Genomic DNA, 26803 nt, shown 5'->3' on the forward strand with positions numbered 1-26803 from the left:
AGAAAACATTAAAAACACAACTCCATAGCCTATTTTTCAGATCACTCTCCACGAATGTAGAGCAACACACAACTTCAGATCGTTAGGACTTCATTAAGCTTGTAATGTTAGGCTAAGGTATTGGATTATGAAAGAACATAAGGGATTCAAACAATTAAGAGAAATAATCTTACATTTCATAGAAGACAGTCACTCAAAACAACTTACTCTCTCAAATCCAAAATCCTTTTTTTTTTTTTTTGTTTTTTTTTTGTTTTTATTGTATCACTCTCCCCAACCACAATTGAAATCTGTACCATTTTCATACTTCCTTATTGAATTGCTTTTTTTTCATTATTATTATTATTTTGGATCAATTAAACATTAACTTATAGAAATTTAAGAAGCATGGATATCACCCAACATCCTTTTTTTTTTCCCACACAACAACCCCCAACCCGTTCCTTCAAACATCCTCACAAAGTCTTGCACAAATCTCGAAGCCACGCACATTTCACATTCAAAAATTCAGATTATTTCCTCTTAAAAGAAAGTCATGGGTAGGAAATGTGTTTAAGGGTTAAATGGGACAGGTTATTATAGGTTGAAAGAAAGAAAATCAAGGCTAAATATATACAGTAAGACTCAACTGGGTGACTAAAGATAATAACATAAAACTTTGGCTTGAAAGGCGCAAACAGTCAAAAGATGGACTAAGTCATTTCTTAAATCATGTTGTGTGCTGAGCTGACTGAAGTGTACTACGGAACTGATTATGTCTTCAATAAAAGACCTTCTTCAGCTATGGAACAAAATTTTTATTAAAGTGATAAACAAAAATATTTTACACACCATGACACCAACACTCGTCGTTTGGTAAAAGAAAATGTTGCAAGTATCTAAGTCCGTCATCAACATTAACATATCTCCAATTTACAATACTCAACATTCCTATGCTCACTTTCTCAACCCTTGCTTTCCCACCATTTCCTCTTCTGCTACAAATCCCTAACTTCATATCTGCCACAATCCCACTTGCCACATCACTCGAACAGCACCTTGGCGACGGCAGCTCCTCCGAGAACCACCCTTCAGCTCCTGGAATAAAACTTAACTTCCCTTCGCAATCCATCATCGTAAAAGCACCGCCCCACCCCTTTAACACCACATTCCAAGCGATTTTCACCTCTTCTGATAACTCAACCATCTCTAAACCTTCACAATCGTCAACATTAACATCAAACTTGAACACGCCATTGGCGTCAGAACAAAGTTCATTCACAGGCTTTGCGATGGTAAGGAGTGGGACATTGTTCTTAGTACGTAAGTCGATGGCGAAGATGAGGTCGTGGAGGAAAAGACGAGGTCTAGAAGGGGGTTTTTGGCGGCGTTTGGTGGCGGAGTAGGCGACTGCGTAGATGCGGTGATAGGGGATTGATAAATGAGTGAGTTTGAGGTTAGAGAGAGAAGGGTAATGAGTGGTGCATATGGGTTGCCAAATTTGGTCAGAGGAGAAGGAAATGAGCCAAGACTTGGAGACACAAGAAGCTATGGCCAGGGATTTGGGGTCAAGGTGGTGAGCAAGGAGGTTGAGGACCTCCCACGGCGGGGGATTAGTGGAGGAAAGTGGAGACATTTGGTTGATTGGTTAATTCAAGAGAAGTTTTGTGTTGGTTTTCTATGTATAGAGATTGTTGTCAGGTTGAGGAATAATTGTGTGTGGCATGTGGAATGATGTGGTGAGTTGCATGGTTTCAGATTGACACGTAAGATCAAATGGTGTGCGGTCGAGCAATTCCTGTGGGGTACACGTGCATGCTAGTCCAATGCACACGTGCACTACTTAAATGTATTCTTTTGAGTTTGAGCTCAATGGTGGAGCGACGGGGAAAATTTTCTTCAATTTGCCTACTTTGAATTAAGACTGAAAGAATTAAAAAAAAAAAAAAAAAAAAAAAGCTTTTGTTGTGAAGTGACTTCGTGTAACTATGAGGTGGTTTTTTTTTTTTTTTTTTTTTTTTTTTTTTTTTTGAATAATCAAAGAGTTTGGGTCAATTTATATACACTTCAACTAATTTTCGGATTCTATTGAATATTTTACAAACTCAAAGAACAGGATAAGTTTAATTTATTCTAGTAGATGGTCACAAAATAAAACCCAAACTTAAAAAAGGGAACAAACTTCTTTGACCGTCAAACCAACTATGAGCTGCTTTCATTTATTGTTTTCCAGCAATTGTGGCAAAGTACATAACATCATCATCATCTTTAAGCTTATTATGTAACATGTGGTAATGTGATGGCTGAGTTTTATTTGCTATAATGGGCAGCCAAACACTATATAAACTCCCATTGCTTTCATTATTAATTAGATGCCGATTCTCGATTCAATAAGAAGGCAAACAACATAAATTTTGATCTACTTTCGAAATGCTTTTTTTTAAAAGAATTTTGTTTAGTTTCCGAAATAATTTATTTATGATCTTATGATTTTTCTTATAAGTGATTTTTGTTTTATTAAAGGAATACAATTTTTATAGTGTGTCAAAATTACATTTTCAAATTTGGTATTAAATTTGTTATTGATTTCAGTTTTACCAAAGAATTTTGTTATTGGTTTCAAACATGAGAATATTAAAGGGTAAGCTTTTTCGTCCCTTTCTTTAAACGATTAGAGAATTTCCTTTAAAGCCTTTTTAATTCTATAATCTTGTTATTAGTTATATATATATATGAAAGCTAAAAATGAAAAAGGACTCCTATAACCAAGAATTTTTCACAAAATACCAATCTTGACCTCTAAGGACTATGATGTTTTGAGTCATACGGATGCTTGAGATTTAATTGATCTACATATTGTCAATTCTCATGTTGTTGTAAGTATATTTTATAATATGAAACGTGGTTTCACTTGTGTTGGTTTGCAACCTATAAAAATATTTTTATGGTGTAAGTTATATTTTAAACGATGTTACTTTAAATTTTTAATATTGAAAGTAATTTCAGGTATTTAAGGAGTCATATATATGGTATATGACTAGTAATGTGAGCTTGTAACCCAAGTAGAGATGATTGCATTGGTTCAATCATTTGAGTTGGCCTTAGTCTGGCTCTTCACTTTCTCGCTGGTTCCAAGCCAAGAGTTGAGTCATGGATCTCTAGCGAAGGCTAGAGGTTCTTGGCTACTAGAGTAAAATATACATATAACCATTGTATATACATGGAGAATAGTGGGAGTAAGTTTATCTTATAAACTTAACCAATTATGATTACTCAAAATGAATTATGAGCGTTCTAAATGAATTATGGGCAAAGCTTCATAGGTCATAGGCATAAAGATTGAGAGACACAAATCTAGGGAGACATTAGGATTGTCTCAAGAAGCCTATATCAATAAAGTTTTAGAGAGATTTCGTATAAAGGATTGATCATCTAGTGTTGCACTTCTTGTCAAAGGTGACAAATTCAATTTGGAACAAAGCCCAAGAAATAATTTAAAAAGAGAACAAATGAAGAAATTCCTTATGCTTTCGCCATTGGGAGTTTAATGTATGCTCATGTTTACACAAGACCTGACGTTACATATGCAATTGAAATGTTGAGCAAATATTAAAGTAACCCAAGTTTAGACCATTGGAGAGTTGCAAAGAAAGTCATGCGATACCTTCAAGGAACTAAGGACTACAAGCTTACATACAATCTACCTAATCATCTAGAAGTGATTAGATATTCAGATTATGACTTTGTTGGTTGCCTCAACTTGAGAAAGTCGAAATCGACATATGTCTTCTTATTAGCAAAGAGAGCCATTTCTTGGAGAAGTGCAAAACAATCTTTAGTTGCTACTTCTACCGCTGAAGCAGAGTTTGTATCATGCTTTGAAGCAATATCGCATGCTATATGGTTAAGGAGTTTTATTTCGGGGCTTGAAGTTGTTGATACAATTTCCAAGCCATTTAGGATTTACTACTACGATAATTATGTTGTAGAGTTTTTGGCCAAGAACAATAAAAGGGGAAGTCGTATAAGCACATCGACATTAAGTATCTCGTGATTTGAGAAAATGTCAAAGCAAACAAAGTGGTTATTAAGCACATCAATACCAGATTGATGATTGTTGATCCGTTGACAAAAGGTTTACCGCCTATTCCTTATAAGAGACATGTTGAGCAAATGTGGCTTAGTTTTATTATGTAGTTTCTATGTGATTAAGATACCCTTTATGTTTGTATCGCATTTTGTTGATTTGAAAGACTTCATTAATTTCATAATTGTCTTCTCTTATTTAGTTGTATACATGAAGTTTGGAGAATGGCAATGCATGTTTTAATTTTGTTTGTTGATCTTGAATGAATATTTAGAATTTCATTCATAAAGTTATGTACCACATATGGTTATCATTCAAAAGAGAAAGTTGCATTGTAATTCGTGGAAGGTAATAGTTGCTCTAGAGGACTTACCACCATGATTCATACAATTTAAAACGAGGATATTTTATATATCTATGGGAAAATTTTTGAGGAAGTATTAGTATTGAATTGGTACATATTAAGTGTTGAATGTGCAAGTAGGAGAATGTAAGTTACGGTTTATTTACAACTTTCCCTTTACATTATGGTTTTATTTTGTGGCACATTAACCTTTGTAACTTCCCATCAGTTACTAGTGGTAGCCATCCTTCATATAACTTCTTCTTTGATGGAAAAGAAGAAAAATAGACTGCTTAAAAATTTTGCATAAACCAAATTACAGAGAAAGAATCGCGGTCACTAGTCTACAAGAAAGTTTGTGGATTCTCCATCAATAAATGGAATAAGCTTTCGAATAGACTAGAATTAATCCCAATTTACAAGAGTCTCTCATGGTACTTGGAATTTGATTACTATGGCCGTATGGCGGGAGTTATGTTCTTGGGCTTCCGCTTTTATTTTATTAATTTAATGATATTGATTAAATTGAGGCCTTTAGCCAACATAGGAATCGTCGAATCATCAATGAAGAAATCACTAGCTAGAGGAGGTAATTAACTCTTTGTGTCTATCTTTTGTTGTTTTGATTGCATTCGTTGCCTTTTCTACTTTGACCTGCCATTGTTTTGCTTTTGACACTGCCAGATACAACTTTTGTCCAACCATTTGCTCCAGATGTAGATTTGGCAACTTTGACTTTGGAGCAGTTTGTGATTTTCTTGGACAATCCGGTTGCCTCTACCCAAAATGTTTTCACGTTTTCGGTCGATGCAAAACTTTCTTGGTGATGCTTCTCACTTGATTTAGATCAAGGCAATTCTTTTGGTGATCTAAAATTTAGGCTAGGCTTTCTTCAATATCATGTATGTGTGCTTGCCTTGGGGGTGTGTGGATTGCATTTTCAGGATTGTAAGATGGCCTCCGTTGATACTCAGATAAAGATCCTTCAAAAATAGATTGGTAATTTCAACTAAAAATATATAAATAAATTTATGAAACAAATAATGAATTAAGCCATAGATCGAATGATCATCTAGTTTTTATTCTCGCTTTGATAACTATATGTTTCTCTAGTTCCCATTGGTTGCCAAATTTCACTATAACAAAGCATAAAAAAGGATCTGTGAATTACCAATATGTCTTTAGTCTGAAAAAAATTCAAATCTTTATTGGTTTTTATCCTAAAATTTCTTTATATTTTTATTGTTATTTGTTTTCTTTTTCTTTTAATTAAAGTGCCAAATTCTTTTTCTTATACAATAGTTCTTTTTTCTCTTCTCTTGCTCAAGTTTACACTTTTTCCTTATTTACAGCGTTCAGGAATCAATGTTTCAACTTTATTTTCAACGCTTGTTGGTTGATTTTTCAAGAAACCAAATATAATGTTACCTTTACCTTTGTTATATTGGTTCTTTTGTATTTAAAAATAGAGTAAACAACTTTTTCCCAACCAAGGGTTTTTCTTAATGACACTTTTCCATCCCAAAAGTTTCAAAATACCACTATCCCACCCAATCTTTATGTTCCGTCAATATCCAAAATACACTTTACTTTCTCAACCGGCTTTCGACGAGTTACTAGGAGACAAGGTAAAAGGGTTTTTGTAGTGTGGAGGCCAATGGATCGACTGGTGGTAACCGATTGAATATTTGCCACTAGAATCAGTCGGAAGTCGTCTAAGAACAAGAAGTCTGGCTTTGTGTTGGCGGGTAATCAGCGAGAAATCAAATACCGAAGTGAGAGGGGTTTTGTAGATATGAGACCAAAGATTCGAAGGGTACTGACGGAGAGAATTTTCGCCACCAAAATCGACTTTGGGTAGTATCAGAATAGTAACTTTGGGTGGAAAAGTTGTATTTTGAAACTTTTTAGGTAGGAAAGTGTCATTAAGGCAAACGTTGGGTGGGAAAAAGTCCTTTACTCTAAAATATTACCTTTTGAATTTATTTAGAAAGATATTGTCAATTAAATATTTATGTATAAACTTCAAGCTCATTTGTTTTCTCTAATATTTTTATTATTTAATAGATAAAAATAGAAATCAAATCAATCAATATTGATGAAAATAAGATTTGTAAGTTTTGTGTACTTTCGTGAATTTCTTCTTTATAACAACCCTGAAAATTATTCTTTAACACTATGGGGCCATTTGGATCAGGGTAAATAAGATAATAGGGTTAATCTTAGTTTATTTTGCAAGATTCCAGTGTTTGGTTTGCAAGTAATAAAATATTACAGTAATCTTTTATTGTAAATAATGTTTATTGTTGGTAATGTAGGGGGTAATCTTATTACCTTGTTAGGGGGTGTTATTAAAAACCCGGGTAATCTGAACTTTCTATCCATTTTGCTCTTAATTAAAAACTATTTCGAACACAATTGCCCTCAAATATCTACCAAACAACAATTACCCAGCCCCACTACATTTGAGAAACTAGCTAAAATACCCTAGCCACAAAAAAGTTTAAAAGTTAACAAAATACCCCCAGCTATCCAAGATCACCACCGGCTGTGATTTACCACCACTGATCACCTGCATCGGTTGTTGTAATCCATGATCCATGGCCCTTTTCGGCCAGTCATGCGCCAGTTCATAAGCTGTCAGCAGCGGACGGCGGTGCTGGTTGGCTGCCAGCAGTGGCTTGGGGTGGGTGGGGGTGATTTTGCTATAAATTAAAGTTTTATATGACTGGGGTGTTTTAGCAAAATTTCAAATGTAGGGGGTTAAAAGAAATTATAATAAAAATAATAATAAAAAATACTATTATTAATATTTAAAAAGGAGGGCAATTTAGTAATCTATGTAACATACCCACCCATTTATCCTCCCAACATATTATTCACCAATTTATTCGAACCAACCAAGCACATTTTCTAACCATTCCCAGTAATCTTTAAGGTAATATTTCTCCCTGTTAATATAATATACCCCCATAATAAAATATTATATGATCCAAACGCCCTCTATATATGAACATATATTAATGGGAGTCATTATGCAAAAAGGCAAAACAGTCAAACCACATATAGGCTCAATAACACTTTGGACAAGGCATAGAGATAAGCCCAAAACAAGGTCATGGTAAGCCCAAGGGATGGTGAATCCAGCATTGATCCACAAGTGGGCCTATGAAGCCTAGAATAGGTCCAATGATGAAAGACCTTAGAAAGTGGGCTCGCAACCGCCGTTCTATGCAACCTAGCTAATGAGATAAGATTAGTCAAAAAAGGTTAGCCCAAATCATGGCTTAGTAGCCATGGGGAAGAGTGATTGCCCAATCCTATAGCATGTATAGTTGACAATTGGCATTAGGGATGGGCACGGGGTGGGTCAGGGTCAGGGACCCCATTCCTCTTCCCCGACCTCGATATCCACTCCCATGACTGTCCCCAACCCATCCCCACTGGCAGGGACAACTCTCATGATTGTCCTCGACCTGTGGGGATTTGGAATCACTCCTATCCTCGTCCTGGACTAGCCTGATGAATGGGGCATCACGAGGAAATTCGCCCCTGTTAGAGTAGATGCCTTAGAACCAATCAATTATTATAGAATTGAATCTTTGTAATAATATTCATTGATCAATAAAAGGCATTTTATACTATATCGCGTAAATCATCATTGTTTGTATTGATATATGTCTTTAGAATGATAGAACCGTGATGAGGGTATCAAGTGTTTCAAATCTTGATAGTGAGAACTCTATAAGCACATATGGTGGCCATTCTAGAAACTTCTGTAGCCCTAGTATTATTCTGAAGTAAGGGCACAGATAATATGGTAAGGCTATCATAGTGTTGAAGGACCCTGTCGAAAGGCAGTGACTGATCTCACTTGTCAAGGTTGTTTGTTGACAACCTGGTGCAACACATGGGTGCTTGTTATAGGCAAGTTCACTGGACTGGTCCACCAAAGGATTCCATATGGATCGTAACCCTAGTGTCTATGGAACAAATCCTCTAACGAATGGTGGTGCATGTGATCCTTAGACTTGAGATCACCGGAGCGTCTTGTGCACCGATTGGTGTAGTTTAACACTAGCCTAACATAGTTCTATTCAGAGCTGTTAATACGGTGGTGCTTGGCTACATCAAGGAGTGTATCAAGACTATGGTGGATAGATAGAGGATTCATCACTCTCGGGTACGAGAGAAGTTATCTCACGGCGCAATTCAGTAAATGGCAATGACAGTAAAACTGTGGCCATAGTGAGATTGAGTTGTTGCCTTATCCAGTTTATAATACAGGTCATTGGTCCAGTAACTAAATACATAATATCGAGAGTAACTGAAGGTTGACACTATTTCTATGCCTTGGTCTCGTCGAGATAATGGATGATGAAATGATCGAATTGTACAGTAATCATATCGTTGAGAGGTAGCTACTTTGCTGAATCTGAATCTATTGGGTAGCCATAATGCCTTGCTAGGGGCCAATCTTGGTCTGTGTATTAGTGAGATGATTAATTGATATTGATCGTGATACTATACACTACCGGTATGATGAGGAGCCTATGGGTCACACACATAGAAGATAATTTAAGACTTAGGAAGTAAGAAGAGCATTTTCATCTTTTTAGGCGAAAAGGTATTTTGATAATTTTACAGTGCAATTAAATTTGCTGAGGTCGTAGCCTTTTATTTAATTTGTTAGAAAAAATTAAATAAGTGAGATTACATTTAAATATGTGTTCGTATATATTTAAATAAATTTTCATTATTGTTAAATATTAATATATATATTGATTTTAATTGAGATAATGATAAACAAAATTAAAATATCTAAATGAGAGTGTTTGGAAACAAAGGGTGTTTGGGTTAGAGCACAAACCTATTCCATAAGGAATAGGGCAATTAAAATTACACTATAAAAGTAAAAGTTTAGTTGAGATATGATTGATTGACTCATTTTTATTTTCAAAGAAAAGAAAAAGCTATAGAACCCAAAACACTCTCTGACTCTAGATTTGAGTTTTGGTTTTAAATCAAATACTCTTCATTTCTTCTTTGTTCTTAAGGCTAAAGAGGATCTAACAAATCTCTCTTTAGTTCCTTGCGATTATCTTTGTATGGACTACATCTGTTCGATCCTACACTTGGGACGGTAGCAAAATACGTTCAAAGATAAAGTTGAAGGAGCCTTCAAACGTGCGTATGATTTCTTAAACTCAAAACTAATTTTCTGCAAATTCTTGTTTTGATATAAGTTGTAAATTTGTGCCTTGATCTTGGTTCTATAGAGCGATCCATGTTGTAATTATTTTTGTTTTTCCACTGCCTCAATGGAAAAACATAATTTATTAGGTAAATTGATTAATTATTCAATTATATAGAGGCTTAGGCTTAGTTAACCCTGTCAATTAATTAATTTTTCATAAAATTAATATAACAAAATTCAATCTTAACATAATTTGCTAGGTAAGTTGATTACTTATATAATTATATGAAGGCTTAGCCGATTAGGCTTAATCAACCCTATTAATTAATTAATTTTTCATAAAATAAATATATCTATATCTAATCTTAACATAATTTATTAGGTAACCTGATTAATTATTCAATTGTATGGAAGCTTAGACTTAGTTAGTCTTGTTAATTAATTAATTTTTAGCAAAATTAATTTAACTAAATTCAGTCTTAACATAATTTACTAGGTATATTGATGAATTAATTCATAAAATATTATCTCCACTACAACTAATAAAATTAGTCCATTTGTGAAAGAGACAAATCACATTATCCCAAATTCCCAACATTGATTAAGTTTAACATCATATTTAATTGACCCATTAATTAATTACAAGGATAATTGACTTTGTGTAATTTGTAAGTCGTTAAGCAATTGTGTATATTCTTATATTGGTTTAGTAAATTGTAATAATCTAATCAAATTTATTTTTGTGTCATGTATTATTATTTTGTGAAATACACAAATTAATAATACATATATTTATTTATTAGACTCTCTCGTTTAAATTATTTTTTTTTATAAATTTAATACAAACATTAGAAAATTTATAAAAGTAAATATCATAAATTTAGATGCATTACTTAAGACTATAATTTAAACTCTTAACTTTATATATAATCTTGCAAAGAAAAAAGAATTCTCAATAAAAGGTGGGGCTCTACAGGGCGAGAATTTTTGTGAGGACTGTCCTCGGGCCGATCCTCAATATTTTTGGGCATTCTCCGCCCCATTCGGGGTGGGTTCGGCCAGGTCTCTACGGGGCCGCAGAAAACACCCATCCGTGATTGGGATATGAAGGATAGAGGCACACACAACTTTTGTAAAGTTTTAGACAATGCATTTATTGTTTGTAAAAAGTTAAGTAACTAAAGTGGCATTGACAAAGATAAGGTGTTGCACGAATGCCACCTCAGCAAGGTCACAAGGCATGTAACAAGGATGCCTACATGAGTGTCACGTTGCGTAGCTCAAGGTGAGTACAAATTAAAGGCTTTGGTGAATTTTAGATACAGTAAACCATAACTTCCCAAAAAAGGTTTCGCAAATCAGTAAGTTCTCATCCTTGATTTTATAAATTCTCACCCTTAAATTTACATTATTAGAGTCTGACACAATATAGAATGTGTTATTACTAAACTACCCTTTAACTTTTACTTTTGATTATATAGCCAAATATCATAAACCTCCCTAGAAGATGGAAGCTTATCCATCGCACCCCTACAAGCTGGGCAAACCCCAGACACTGCAATTAGCACCATAGATTGGCCAAAATGATGGTAACAACAACGCAAAGGAGACTAAGAGCGACACCCTCACCCTCACCTGATTACCGCCCACCAGGGATGCCAGATTACGCAATTTCATTGCACAATTTCCACGACTTTTCCTCTCACCCGCCGCCGCTCCTAAGCCACTTCCGGTTGATTCCAACATCACCAAGCTCCCCCATCACCACCATGAGAACCCCCACGCCACAATCACCAAAATCCTCACGCTCCCACCCCGATGCCCCCACAAATGGCTGGCCGACAACCCCTGCAATCTCGTGCGATTCTCCAAGTTTACAACCATATTTAGGCTGGTTTTGACACTAGAAATACCCCCTTTCACAACCATTCGAACCCTCATCCTCCCCTCAGCAAAACCCGCATCTCTACTAGCCTCCCCACTCACCGTTTTTCATCCACTAGCTGCCTAGGGCTGTAAACGAGCCGAGTCGATTCGATTTTTTGACTTATCAAGCTCGGCTCGTTTGCTACAGGATTGAGCTCGAGCCTGTTGAGTCAAAGAAAAGAGACTCGAACTCGAGCTCGATCAAGTTCGAGTCGACTCGATTGACTCGACTTCATCTTCATCATCTGCATCTTTATCTCCATCATCTTCATCATCTACATCTTTATCTCCATCATCTTCATCATCTGCATCATCTGCATCTTTATCTGCATCATCTGCATCATCTGCATATCTTTATCTTCATCATCTTCATCTTCATCCTTTTCTTCGTCTTTATCTCCATCATCTTCATCTTCATCTTCATCTTCATTTTTGTCTTCATCTCATCTCATCTTCATCTTCATCTTCGTCTCCATCTCATCTTCATCTTCATCTTCGTTTTCTTCCTCAACACAACCTTATTTTGATTTTGATTTTGATTTTTGATTATGAATATTTGCAAGAACAAATTTAGGGGTTAGGGTTTGTCGATTTGGGAAATCTGATTTGGGGGTTTAATTTTTTGTTTTAGAACTAATTACATTGGGGGGCTAAATGTCGTTTTTATAAATTTTTAAAACTAAAGAATAAAGATAACACTTCAGTCCCCACAGTTTATAAAATATAACAAATGGAACCCTACTTAGCCAAGCCACATCAGGCTCGCGAGCCTACGAGCCAAGCCTCCCCATGTTCGAACTCGACTCGTTTTATATAGCGAGCTCTAGCCGAGTCGAGCTGACTCGCTAGCCGCTCGACTCGTTTGACAGCCGTACTAGCTGCCAAGTGGCGTTTCTGTTGTAGGGGTTCGATCGTCATATTTCAAACTTGAGATGTGGAGGGCGCTTGTGAGAGAAATTTGAGATGTGGAGGACTATTTTGACATTTTTGTTTTTATTTCAAATTTAATGCAGTATAAATGACTAATTTACCCTTTAACCATTACATTAAATCATTTTCTATTAATTTAAGGATGAAAATCTGGAATTTATGAAACCAGGATAGGAATTTGCAAATTCGCCAAACCTTGGGTGGAAACATGTCATTTACTCTTTTAGATATAAGAAAAATAAACATAAGAGAGAAATAAGGTAAGTAAGAGAGTGCACTATATACATTAATGAGCTCTTGTTGCAAATAAACATTTTTTGTTTTGTGTGAATCTGAGAAATCTATTTTTGGCATTGATTTCCATATTTTTCCGTTATTAACAAACACCTATTGATAAGTCTGTCATTGTATAGATATATTAAATACATTCCACAAGCATTTGATAAGCCTAATAGGTCTACATGTGCATGTCAAGTTTACAGTTTTACCCTCTTGTGACTTGGCCAATCGCAAGACCCTAAATACAACGTGTGTAACTTAAGCATCGGAGGGTTAACACCAGTGGCACACCCACCGACGCCTTTGACATCTGTTTCTGTTTGTAGGAAGATATCTTGCTAGTTACGTTGGCAGGAAGGCTCCAAGAATTGATGACATCGGGACCGAAAATACCATAGGCCCAAGTCTGTGAGTTTTCAGCATCAACAATTAACATTACTACATTTCAATCATCTCTAAACCAATATTTTGACTCTGCCATTGTCATATTTCCATCACCTCTAAAATAAAATTTTCACCACATTACTAATTATGAAAGATATAAGCAATTAATTAGCAAAGATAATGTTTTTTTTTTTTTTTTTTTAAGGTGTTACTAATGCACTCAGTTGATGATTGCATTTTTAGATGGTAATGGCACGATATATGGCCAAGGTGCTTGTTGGTGGAAAAAATTTCGTAAGCAGAAATTTGAATGCAACTCGTCCTTAACTTATAGAGATCATATCCAAATATCAAACATAAATTTAATAAATTCTCCATCATGGAACGTCAACCCTATAAATGCAGGTTTCATTAAGCAAATCGATCCATTTTTATAAATTTTCACTATTATTTATTTATTATCATAACAATATTAATTGATTCCCATAACCATATGATATCAACCTTTCCTTTTCATATTATAATTGAAATTGAGGTAATGTATTGGTCCAAGGTCTCACAATTCTTGCACCAATAAAATCTCCTAACACAGGTGGGATCAAACCAAGTTTTTTTTTTTTTACAGAAATTCACTTGCAATTCTCTTTAATTTATAATTATCATATGATTATGTCAAATTCATGTATAAACACCAAAATTAAAGAATGTTACATAATCTCAAGGGATATGACCGTATTGCAGTTAAAAGTTGTTGGGACGAATATAGAATTAAAGTTAGAACATAGAATGGCAACACAAGAAAGTTAAACTTGCGTTGCTCAGAGGTGTGAGAATGATCATAAAGTACGTTTTTGTACAACAGATTCTTGTGGGTCACATCCGAACCCTGGCTTTCATCCAAAAACAATTCTAAATTTTCAAAATTAAGCAATATAGACCTAGTAGCTGATAATGTCACCTATTCAACAAGAGTTGAGGGGATTCAAAATGATCCATGTACTGGAATTTGCATTTCTAATGTAATGGAAGTATTAGAATAATGAGGAAACCCAAAAAACTACAATGGAACTGTACTCATATTCAAGCGCAATTGGCGTGCGATCTATTGCCTAAGAAAAAGTAAGTTTCTCATTGCTCTTTTCCTGATGATAAATTGCCCTTTGATAATGTTCAAATGAAGATTTGTTATAAAAAATCTTAGTTTGAGAACCTAATTTATTCGGCTCCTCGTATCAACCATGCTTCCTAGATGATACAGACTTGAATAAACAATAAGCCTTGCAAGGTTTCTGTTCTTTATGTTACTGCTTGTTTCCGGAAATTAGTGAAAAAAAAAAAAAAAAAAAAAACAGTAGCATTTATTACATATTGGTGTTGAAAACAGTCTCTAAAACTTCTTCCAACTTAAAGAATTTTATGAGCAAAGTATCATGAGCTCATATTTGCATTTGATAGCGATTACTGCTGTTTTCATCGTCTTGTGTTAGAATCATCTTTCCCCAACTTGATAATAGGCCGGCTCTCTAGTGGATAGTTATGATAAGAAGCCGCTTTCTTAATCTGAGGTCCCTGCAATGTTGAAACGACAGGATTTGAATAGGTAAGGTTAGCCCATAAGCGTGCTTAAGAAGATACGGCAGCTCAGGAAAAAAAAAAAAAAAAATCATTGTTCTTACTTCTTACAACATTAAAAAGCAAGTCGTGTGGCTCAAGCATGTGAATTACATCTTCATCCTTGGCTTATGTTGACTTCAGGATCAAAGCATCGCAGAGCAATTAAAATAATCCGTTTTACTTCTTTCGTAGAAGGCATTTCTGGCAAATAGGATCCCCAATAAATGAAACTTTCTGCTTTGCAACCATGGACTTCAACCAATCAATCAAATAAGCCTGCAATTACAGTTCAATTCAGGTACATTGATTAGCAAGAATCCAGTTATGGAAGAAGGTTGTAAATCAAGCAAAGAAATTATCTAAAATTAGGAATCTGTACCTGGGGTTGACTGCAATCTACCGGCACTCTTCCAGATACAATCTTCATGATCAGTACAGTGTAAAAAGATAACCCAACTCATCTGGAGCTGTACATACTAAGAATCTACAAATAAAATTTGGCGCAAACTTGACTAAGAAATACAATAGCAAGCATTTGATACTGCTATAAATGCACTTCAATGCTGAGCCAATTGTCTGGCAACGGTTTTGCTATAGTTCAACATGCACACACAAAATATTAGGTATTAGAAATCAGTTGTTTCTCTTTGGCAATGTCTGATTTACTGAGGTTTCTTTGTTGGCTCCTAAAAAAGGGTATAAATAAGACACAAATTATGTATATATTATTGAAGAGTATCGCGGCTTGCAGATTTTATCTACCTAACAAAGCTGCAATCTGATTTCTTAGCGATCAGTTTCTAATTTGTGTAGAAACACCATCCCTGATAAATTACCACTGTCAGAGTCCGAAGATCTGCATTGAACTTCTCATGCAAGACATTAGATATGTCAGTAAGGAAAAAAAAGCAATTCTACATGAATCATGCATTAGCAAAACAATAAGATTAGTTGTCTTTCATCTGATTAAGTAAAACCATTTTATATACAAGCAAATAGGTCTCAAAATAAGATAACAAATTTAATTCTGAATGGCAAGTACAAATTCCATAGAATTGAAACATATGTAAAACAGAAAACACTCATAATTCAAGAGTAGAGAGAACCTTAATGTAGACTGCAATTCCAAGCTATCTGCCAAACCTAGCCTGAAGGCCTCAATTCCCCATCTGTAATGAAATTTATGAATAAAATAAATTCAATCTGTTTCACCAAAACAATTAAGTTCCTGCTTTCATCAAAATCAATAGACACGGCATTCTAACATACAATGCCATCATCCACGGTTTTAATCAGTTAACCAAGTTCTTATTGTTATTGCTATTCATTTTTATTTTAAACCCTAAACTTATATATCGAAGAATGTAGTTTCATGACAGAGGCTGCAACCAATGCTCAATGTCCAGTAAATGCCTAACCCGTGAATTTCAGCTACCTTAAAACATGGAATATAGAGAGGCAATTATGACCTCCAACAATGCAAGAGTTTGGTTGGTTTGAATTCAAATAGGTAAAGAAAAATACTTATACTAACAGATGTTAGGGTTTCTATGGGCTAAGAATTAGGTCAGTTAAGATTGAGTTGAAGGTGAATTTTTGAGCCATGTCTCAGTATTCTGTAACTCCAATCAGAAATGAATCTGAACAGGTAGAAGGTCCACCATATTAATTCAAAATCATAAAAAAAAAAAAAAAAAAAAAAAAAAAGATAACAAAGTCTCCAGGGTATTGTTCTAATAGAAGTGGTATGAAACAGAAATCATCAATTATACCTTTATCATGCATCAAAATCTGCAGGCATGCCAAGTTCCATAGGATGGAACTGCACAGTCTTTCCAAATAAAGATTTATTTCTTTATTGACTATAACTCAACCATGGAAGCAGACACATCAGAAAGGTCATCAGAGCTAGAAGAGTTTAGAAATTGATTATCTTCCAAGCAGCTTTGCAACAACGAGTGATTGGAATCAACGTTTGTCACATGAAGGTCAACACCATCAGACAATGGAACACAAATTGCCTCATCAGGAATCAATCCAATATTCCAAATTTCTATTAACTGATTTAAGGCTGAAGAAGACGGATGAAATTGAAATATAAAACTAGTTACCCTCATGAAAGTCCTGTAGTTCAGCTCAATTCTTGCCTCGATGATTTCTTGTAACAATTCTTTGACCATTTTAATATCTCTTTCCCTACAGAAACTAGAAAGAATTAGGTTATATATGTGAGCATTAGGAGATAAACCAATCTCTTTCATCTGACTATACAAGGTAGATGCTTCTCCAATCCTCCCACCCATGAGAAATCCACAAATGGCAACTGCACATGATACCACACCTAGTGGGTAGTTCTCTACTATGGCTCTTCTAAACAATCTAATGGCTCTATGACATTTACCAGCTTTTATAAATTTATCTATAATTACAGTATGTACATCTGCACAAGAGCAGTATGATTCAGGACAATCCCTTGGTACACACTGACTGCTTCATCGATTCTTCTGGCTCCACATAGACCACAAAGTAATCCAACAAAGCTGTATTTGTCAGGTGTCAAACCTCTATCCACCATATCATTATATAACTCCAATGCATGAGTTGGAAGGCCAGCCTCACAAAAGTATCTTAAAAGTGCGTTACAAACTAGTAGATCTGCTTCTACCATAAGTCCACTTACTAACTTGGGTAAAAGAGAAAATCTCCTAGACAAACATATGGTAGATAATAAAGAAGAAAATGTATAAAAGTCTGGAACCAATTTCTGTTTTAAAAACACATCAAGAGCATCATCAAACTTCCCAATCTTTGATAAGCAATCTATTAATACATTGTAAAAAACCGAGTCAGGGGCATGTCCTTTAGATTCCATAGTATTTAAAATACCAAATGCATAACTAACCATTTTGGATTCCATGTATCCCTTAATCAAAGATGTATATGTTACAACATTAAGAGAACAACCAGTCTCAACCATTTTCTCCAATAAATAACCTGCCATATCAAGTCTGCTCAAACGACAAAACCCATCAATTAGTGCACTCCAAACATTCACAGGTAAAGAAATTCCCAATGTAAGAATGAGACCCAACACCAGATACACCTGCACCATCATACCCTTCTCACAGAAACAATTTAAAACCTTCTCAAATGTCTGAACATTAGGATAAAACCCCTTCCTCAACATAATCCTAATAACATCCTGCACCTTAGCTATATCATTATACTTATATAAATTACACAGTGCAATATTCAAACTCAAGAAATTTGATGCCTGGGTCTCTTTCAAAACCTTAATACCCAGATCAACATGCCCAACCTTGAACAATACATCCATAATAACATTGTGTGCAAATGTGTTGGGCATAAAACCAAATTTATCCATTTCGTCAAAAGTCTCAAAAACCTGCTCATGCATTCCTCCATGCCAATAAATCCTCAACAAAAGCATGAAAGTCTAAGCCTTTGTTACACACCCAATATTCTCTAATGCAGTAACAAGTCCTCCAACAGTCCTATATTGTTCAGTTCAACGAGCAACCACGCTAATCATGTGACCAATTGATTGACTATCATGAAAATAATTCCGTTCTTTTGCACACCAAAGGAAAAAACTGAAAGCAATCAAATCAAAAGGACAATTCAACAAAGTCGAATATATCAAGTGAGGTGTAAGAATGATTGGTTTCCTTCTGTTGGGAAAATATTCATTTTGGTCATAAATATTTTGCACATGGTGTGTTGTTGCTGCACATACCCGATGGATTGACTTAAAGGATAGTGCTCTCCAGATTTTCCTTCTTTGTGCCAAGTGCAATAAACTCTTCCTATATCTCCATAGCATACTGAGCTTTGCAAATGGAAAGGATAATAGAAATAAAGTAGCAGCAAAATTAGAGAAAAGAAGGCTGATAGAGTGAAAAGGGTTTTAATCAGAGATATCAGAGATATGCTTCCTCCATCCATAACATATCCCCCATTCCATAAATTCACAACAGTGATCGAAAACAGTGTTTAGAACTTTAATCCCAAGATCAGCAAAACTAGTTCCCATCTTATTGCAAATCTATTTCAAATGAATCATCCATTGCTCCTGAAAATAGCGCCAGGCCCACAAGAATTCTAATCAAGAATATATAAAACGAATCATCCATTGTCAGAAAAATTAAGCAACAATAATCTTATTCGGGTAAATCTAATCCAGATTGAAATATCCCAAATCCAATTAGATAGAAGTTAATATTATCTAATATGGACATTGAACTGTAACTTTGAAATTCATCTAAATTTTCTATTTAATAAAGTTAAACAACTTAATGAATTTCAGCAAATTATTAAATATAACCAAAATTTTCTAATAAAAAAAGAAAGAAAAAAAGAAAAAATAATTGGAAAAAGTGCATCTTGTTCCTGCAATCCCATCTTCTTCTTTGTTAACCACCAAAACTCCCAGCAATCCTCTCCAGTCTCAACCGCCACTACTGTTCTATCATAATCAAAAAAAAATCCCAAACTAATAAACCACCAAAAAAGAGAAGAAACTCACCACAAAAACAAAAACCCAGGAGCAGACATAGCCTAAGTCACGACCACCAACACTACCGATGCAGTTGACACTTCCGATTCCGTCAACACTTCTGACGTCGTAGTGGCTTAGACCTCTCCAACATGGTGGTCACCCGTTCCGTGACTTTGAGACAAGCATTTGTGGATTCCAAGCCGTGGATTTATTGTGGTGTCGAAGGTACAACATGTTTCTCAGTGAGCTTATTATAGAATGTGAGAATCAGAAGCCAAGATAAGCCGGCAAGTTGTGGCGGAGACTATCAGTAGGTGATTTGAGATGACGAACGGTGATGAAAGCCGATGGGTTTTGTCAGGGTTTAGTGGGTTGGCTTTAGACAACTAATATTGAAAAAAGAAAAAAATTATAATTATTTTTATAAAATTATGTCAAATGACTAAAGTGTTGTTTGATTGTTAAATTTTTTATTTTTTTTATTTTTACAAAATTAGCATTGAAGACAGCTTTTGATGATTTGCTGTCAAACAAATCCAGCTAAACCTCAGGAGTAGAAATAGAATATGGAATTCTCCTAAATATCTTATTGTATTTATATTAATTCAATATACTGCTTTGTCAGATCTCTCTTGAACTCACTTGTCATTGACTTTATTTATTTTTTGTTATTGCAGCCAAATCTCTCAATAATCATAACAGTCAGGTTAACTAATTTTAAGCATTGTAAATATAATTGATGCATGATAAATTAATATAAAGTCAAATAATTATCAATTATTTTAAGCACTATAAAATTAGGACCTTTGTCGATGAAATTGCAAGTTACAAATAAAGTGGATGGAAAGAATAAAAGAGTCAATATAGAATTGAGTAATCAAATTCGGTAACTTCATTACACTAATCGAATGGATATTAATATTTTCTTCGATCATCCAAATAAGCAACAAGTCGTGTGTGTTTTAACTAGAGAAGAAATCATTGCTACAATTAGATAAGAAGAGAAAAAAAATAATCATAAGGATGATAGTATGGAAATACAAAAAGTTTCGTGTCATGAAGCTCTAATCATGTTTGAGAAGCTAAAAATATTTTGGCTTCAACAAGAAAGTATCCATGCTAGCGAGTTATTACATACTTGTAAGCTAAAAGATGTGGTAACAACTCTAAAACATAAATCATTGTTCCAAACAACTTTAAATAAAGATTTTATTTTACCTTAAACCTTTAATGTAACATAACATATATTTTTTTTTTTTTTTGTAATGTACAAATATAATTATTATTATGTGAAGGTAACTTTTTTTAAAACGGGAATTAGAAAAAATATAACTTATTATAATGTGGAGTTTATTCTTATTTATAACTATCTTAAATTGGGACTATAATTTTTTATGACTATGTAGAGTTTATTCCTATATAGAGTATCACTATAAAGAGGTTTTACTATATATTCTTAGATTGACTTTAATCACATAAAATAATTAGGGACTATAATTTTTTATAACTATGTAGAGTTTATTCCTATATAGAGTATCACTATAGAGAGGTTTTACTGTACTGAACTTGCAAAATGTTATAAAGAACAAGCTCATTAGCAAAAGACTTGAGATAACGACATAAGTTTTTCTTCAAGAAGAGGCAGAACAGTCTTATTAATAATACTTACAAGGACAATTTTACAAGTTCAAAGAAAAAATCAAAGCTGCAAGTGAGTTCGAAATTACTAATAATAGGGGTGAAGATGTTCAACATTCCAAGCTCATGGTACTTTAGAACCATTTAACCTTTTAAGGTGATACATCCCAGGTCGTATTACCTTTGTAATGCGGTATGGACCCTCCCAATTGGGTCCCAATACCCTCGCACTTGGTTCCCTTTTACCGAGAAGGACTTCCTTTAGAACTAGGTTGCCAACCTGAAAGTCTCTTCTTCTAACCTTAGAGTTGAATAATCTTTTTGCCCACTATTGGTAGGAAGTTATCCTTAACTGAGCTTTGTCGCGGTGTTCTTCAACCAAGTCCAAACTAGCACGCAAGAATGCTTCATTGTCTGCCTCGTTAAAAAGTTCTCTTCGAAGTGAGCCAATTCCTATTTCCACTAGAGTCATTGCCTTGCAGCCGTATGCTAGCAAGAAGGGTGTTTTTGAAGTAGAGGTTCTCGGAATTGTCTTATATGCCATAGGACCTCTGGGAGGTCATCGACCAATTGCCTTTGGCTGCACCAAGCTTGGGCTTCAATGTGTGCTTAATGGTCTTATCGACAACTTCAACCTGACCATTGACTTACGGTCTTGCTACTAAGGCAAACATTTTATGAATCCCTACCTCATCGTAAAAATGCTTGAATTCCTCATTGTTGAACTGCTTCTCATTTTTGGAGATAAGTGTATGAGGAATCCCGTAGCGGCACACTATGTTCTTGAAGACGGAGTCTTTAAGCTTCTTGGTAGTGATCGTGATCAGCTTCGATGCACTTAGTGAAATAATCCACTACGATCACTGCATGCTTGACGTCCCCTTTACTAGTTGGCATAGGCTCGATGAGATCAATTCCTCATAGAAAATGACCAAGGATTGGTTATTGTCGTCAGCTGGTGGGAAGGAGCTCATGGAACATTCATAAATCTTTGACACTTATCACATTTCTTCACAAAGTTGAAGGTATTCTCGTGAAGTATGGGCCAATAATATCCCTGACGGATAATCTTATTGGCAAGAGATCGTGTGGCAGTGTGATTAACGCAGATTCCCTCATGTATCTCTCTCATGATGTAGTCTGCTTCATCATCAATTACATATCGGATGAGGGGAGTGTTAAACTCTTGTTTATACAGATAGTTCTCGATTAGTGTGTAATGAGCAACTCTAGTTCGCAGGATTCTTGCCTCAGCTTTGTCGTTGGGTAGGGTCCCATCTCGGAGATACTGAATAATTGGAGTCATCCATGAAGTAGATTCCATCGTAGCTGTGGCTTACTCAAGTGAGCTGATGTTGGGAATCTCAATATGCCGAACCTAGATACTGCCTAGGACGTCAGAGCCTAGCGAGGAGGCTAGTTTTTCCAAAGCATCTGTGATAGAGTTACTATCTCTCGAGATTTGACTAATCATATAATGCTTGAAAGGCTCAAGTGCGGCCTTAGCTTTCCTTAAATAGCTAATCATGTTCTCTTCTTTGGCTTGATATTCTCTCAGGATCTAATTAACAGCCAGCTGCGAGTCGCTATAGATGTCGATTATTTTTTACCCCATTTCTCTTGCTAATCGTAGACCAACAAGTAGTGCTTCATATTCAGCCTCGTTATTTGTAGCTCTGAATCCAAACCTGAGGATTCCGTGAATCTAAGTCCCTTCGGGACTAAGGAGTATGAGACCAGCTTTAGCTCTTCTTCTATTCGAAGAGCCATCAACATGGAGGCTCCAAGTCGATAAGTTTCGAACAGTTTCTTGGACGTCTTCGCTGGCTGGCTATTCAGGTTCTTGATCTAGCTGATAAGAGAACTCTGAAATAAAATCAGCAACAACCTGCCCTTTGACTATTGTCTTCGGTCTATAATGCAGATCGAATTAGCTTAGTTCTATAGCCCATTTAAGTAACTTACCCGAAGCTTCTGGCTTCTAAAGAACTTGCTTGAGTGGGCAACTAGTCAGAACATGGATGGTATGAGCAAGGAAATAAGGTTGCAGCCTCCTACATTGTAAGGCATAGGCTAATCGTTCCAGTTCTGGATACTGTGTTTTGGCATCCAGTAATCACCTTCTTGTGTAATGCACTGGTCATTAAACTCTGCCCTCTTCGCGGATGAGGGCTACGCTGACTGCATACTGAGAGACGGACAGGAAGATGAATAAGATTTCCATGGGAAGAGGATTTGATAGGAGAGGTGGCTATCCAAGATGTTCTTTTATGCTTTGGAAAGCCCGCTCACATTCTGGAGTCCATTCAAACTTCTTGTTGGCCCTTAGTGTATTAAAGAACAGCAAGCAATGATCTGTTACTCTCGATATGAAGCAACTAAGAGCCACTATCTTCCCATTTAAGCTCTGAATTTGCTCTCTATTCGTGGGATGATAATCTGTGGATTATACTGTTGTTATTAGACTTTTTAGTCAGATTTTAGACACTTCTTAGTTCATTTTAACCTGAATTGCTACTTAATTCTTTATATTTTGTGTTTCAGGCTAAAATGGACATTTTATGCAAATAATAAGGGAATTGGAGTTTTTGGACTCAAAAGTGAGCGGATCTCACAAGTTGGGAAAGTTTTGAAGCAGAGTGGAGCACTATGAAGCTTGTTTCTATGATGAGAGCGTCGAAGATCGAAGATTCAAGCAAAGAAGCAAGCGGAGCGCAATTCAATAAATTCAGAATTCCACATGAAGGTTCGCCGCGGCGAAGAGAGTTGCGCACGAGAGCTTTATTTCACTTCCTACGTGCGGCGAGAATCCTTCTTCGCTGCGACGAAGTCTGCGATTTTCAAAATGCACAGTTTCATTTTTTATGCATTTTCCTAGGGTTTCAGGCAAGGTATAAAAGAGAAACTTAGTCATTTTTGTGGGAGGTCGTTCGTGTTTAGTAGAGAACAGCTATTTTCATGTTCTTAGGTTGATTTTTGGGCGAACTTTGATTAAAAAGGGTGAAGATTTGAGATTAAAACCAATGGATTCATCATTTGGGGAGATCTCTTGTCCTTTCTCTTATTTTCCTTATGTTGAACATTGGGTTTTTCGTCTCTTTTATTTGTGTTGTTGATTTAGCTATGAACTAACCAATTTTGGGTTAGGGTATTGATGTAGTTCGGATTCTAATGGATTAAGCAATTGATTTTTATTATTTTCATATGTTTTTGCAATGATTGTGGGGTTATTCTGTTTTTATTGTTATTAATTGATGAACATGATGAGATTGAGAAATAATTCATGTTAGGCTTCTTGGAAAATCATCATTGTAGTATTAAATGCAAGAGATAGATTTAAGAATCAATGAAATCAATCTAGGATTCTAGGTGCTTAAAGAGCTTAGAACTATTAATCTTCAAATTGTTGGGTGCGGAAGTTTAATATGAAAAAGGAGGAAAACATAGCCTGAGAAGGTATGTTTACAATTTAGAGAATTCGATTTACAATCAATGCATATGAATATGGAAATAGCATAATCTGTAGGTTTAATCCATAGAGTCCGAATGAAATCAAAACCTTACCTGTTGTTTTAAATTGATATTACCTTGTTTTTAATCTTACTTTCATAATTTAGTTCTGAATACTCAGAAATCTTGTTTTAGTTTTAAGTTTAATTTTCTCCCTTTAATCCAAACAACTCAATTTCTCCAACTTGAAAACAGTAGAAAACTTAGTGCTTAGCAACCAATCCTCATGGAAACGATACTCACTCATCACTTTATTACTTTGTGCGACTAGTGCACTTGCTATTTATGCATGTTGTAGTTACAACGCATCATGGGATTTTTCATATCTAGGAGAGTTCAGATCTTTTCGAGGTTGATCTCGATCCCTCAGTGGTTAACCATATACCCTAGGAATTTTCCTGAGGATACCCCGAATGAATACTTTAGAGGATTAAGTTTCATTCTGTACTTTCGGAGTACATCGAACATCTCGACAAGATGTGCTATATGATCTGAAGCGACATGAAACTTAACCAGCATATCGTTGCCATAGAGTTCCATGGATTTCCCGATCTGCTCGGAAAACATACGATTAACCAATCCTCATAGGAACGATACTCACTCATCAAGATGAGCATTACAGAATAAGACTCCGGAAGAAGCTCACGAGTTGCTTGAGGTTCTGGCAAGCAACAATTATCAAAGACCTAATGAAAGGGTGCAACCGAAGAAATCTCATGAAGTTGATACATATACAGCCATTTCAGCCAAACTGGCAGCACTTCAGAAACAGTTGGGAAGTATGCAGGTAAATTCCATTCAAGCTCCTCAACTAACTTGTGATTTTTGTGCAGGTAATCACATGAGCATTGAATGTCAAGTAGGGAACATTTTTGCCTCAGCATCGTCATCATCAGAGTAGGTTAACTACTTGGCTGGAAATTAAAGGCAACCGAACAATCCGTACTCCAACACATATAATCCTAGTTGGAGGAATCACCCGAACATGTCTTGGAGCAATCAAAACCAACAGAATCAGCAAAACAATCAATGGAATCAAAGGGCATTGCCAAACAACCAAACAGTGGTGAACAACCAACAAGGAGACCCAAAAGTGACAAAATTGGAGGACATGTTTGGGAAGTTTATGCAAGAGACCATGGGTTTTATGAATGAGACGAGACCACGGGTTTTATGAATGAGACAAGAACTAATTTCAGAAATCAAGGGGCATCCATTCGACACTTGGAGGTACAGATGGGGCAGTTAGCTAAAAAGCTAAATGAGAGACCGTAGGGTGCTCTACCAAGCAACATAGTGACGAACCCACGTGAGTAAGCAAATACAATAATTTTGAGGAGTGGGACAGTTTTGGAAGAATTAGAGCAAGCAAGGAAAGAAGAAGAGTCACCAAAAAGAAGAGAAGAGTCTGATGAGGAAGTTGATGAAGAGATCGTAATTGATGAGAAACCAAGCAGTTCTAAGGAAGAGGAACAAAAGAGGGAAGAAAAGAAAAAGAAAAAGAAAGAGAAATTGCCATTTCTCGAGATACTACCAGAGTTGGCACATCACACTCCACCTATGCCTTTTCCTTAGAGACTAAAGAAAAAGAATCAGGATAAGCAGTTTTCCAAATTTATTGAAATATTTAAAAAACTGCATATTAACATTCCTTTTGCAGATGCATTGCAATAGATGCTGAGCTACACGAAATTTCTTAAGGAAATTTTATCAAACAAAAGGAAGTTAGAAGATGAGGAAATGGTGATGCTCACAGAGGAGTGCAGCGCCATTCTCAAGAAGAAGCTACCCCCTAAGCTCAAGGATCCAGGGAGTTTTACTATTCCTTACATTATAAGAGACATTACTTTTGATCTTGTTTTGTGTGATTTAGGTGCTAGTATTAATTTAATGCCCCTTTCTGTTTTTAGGAGATTGGAAATTGGTGAACTGAAGCCAACAACTATGTCGTTGCAACTGGCATATAGGTCCATAAAACATCTGAGGGGGATAGTGGAAGATGTGTTGGTGAAAGTGGATAAGATAATCTTTCTGGCAGATTTTGTTGTATTGGATATGGAAGAGGATAAGGAAATTCCTCTTATTTTGGGCCGACCATTTTTTGCCACGGGAAGAGCACTTATAGATGTGCAAGAAGGGAAGTTACTATTGAGAGTTCAAGATGAAACAGTAACTTTCAATGTCTTTGAGACTATGAAGTTTCCATCCGAATCAGATTCATGTTTTAGTGTTGATGTAGTAGATAAACTAGTAGCAGAATCTATTGAAGAGAACACCCCACAATTACCTCTAGAGCCCTGTATTGCCAAATCAAAAACAGTAGAGGTAGATGAGTCGACGAGTAATGAATGTACTAGATTGTTGGAAGCACTTCAACCGATTGATGAGAGCCAAGAT

At 35.6% G+C, this 26803-nt stretch overlaps 1 protein-coding gene and 1 pseudogene across 1 annotated transcript; both read right to left on the bottom strand.

Annotated features, from left to right (window-relative positions):
* Positions 1–724: 724 nt before the first annotated feature.
* LOC116106411 (probable F-box protein At5g04010) lies at positions 725–1619 on the bottom strand. Its single transcript, XM_031392782.1, has one exon. It carries the CDS (start codon positions 1613–1615, stop codon positions 824–826), a length of 792 nt encoding a protein of 263 aa, XP_031248642.1. The 5' UTR covers positions 1616–1619; the 3' UTR covers positions 725–823.
* A 12650-nt stretch (positions 1620–14269) lies between these two features.
* On the bottom strand, positions 14270–19745 carry LOC116106412 (annotated as a pseudogene).
* Positions 19746–26803: the final 7058 nt, after the last annotated feature.

Source organism: Pistacia vera, unplaced genomic scaffold, assembly GCF_008641045.1.
Source record: "Pistacia vera cultivar Batoury unplaced genomic scaffold, PisVer_v2 Contig514, whole genome shotgun sequence".
NCBI lineage: Eukaryota > Viridiplantae > Streptophyta > Magnoliopsida > Sapindales > Anacardiaceae > Pistacia > Pistacia vera.

What these genes read in the sequence shown, in the direction of transcription:
- LOC116106411 (XM_031392782.1), bottom strand. Translation starts at nt 1,615, where the DNA reads ATGTCTCCACTTTCCTCCACTAATCCCCCGCCGTGGGAGGTCCTCAAC.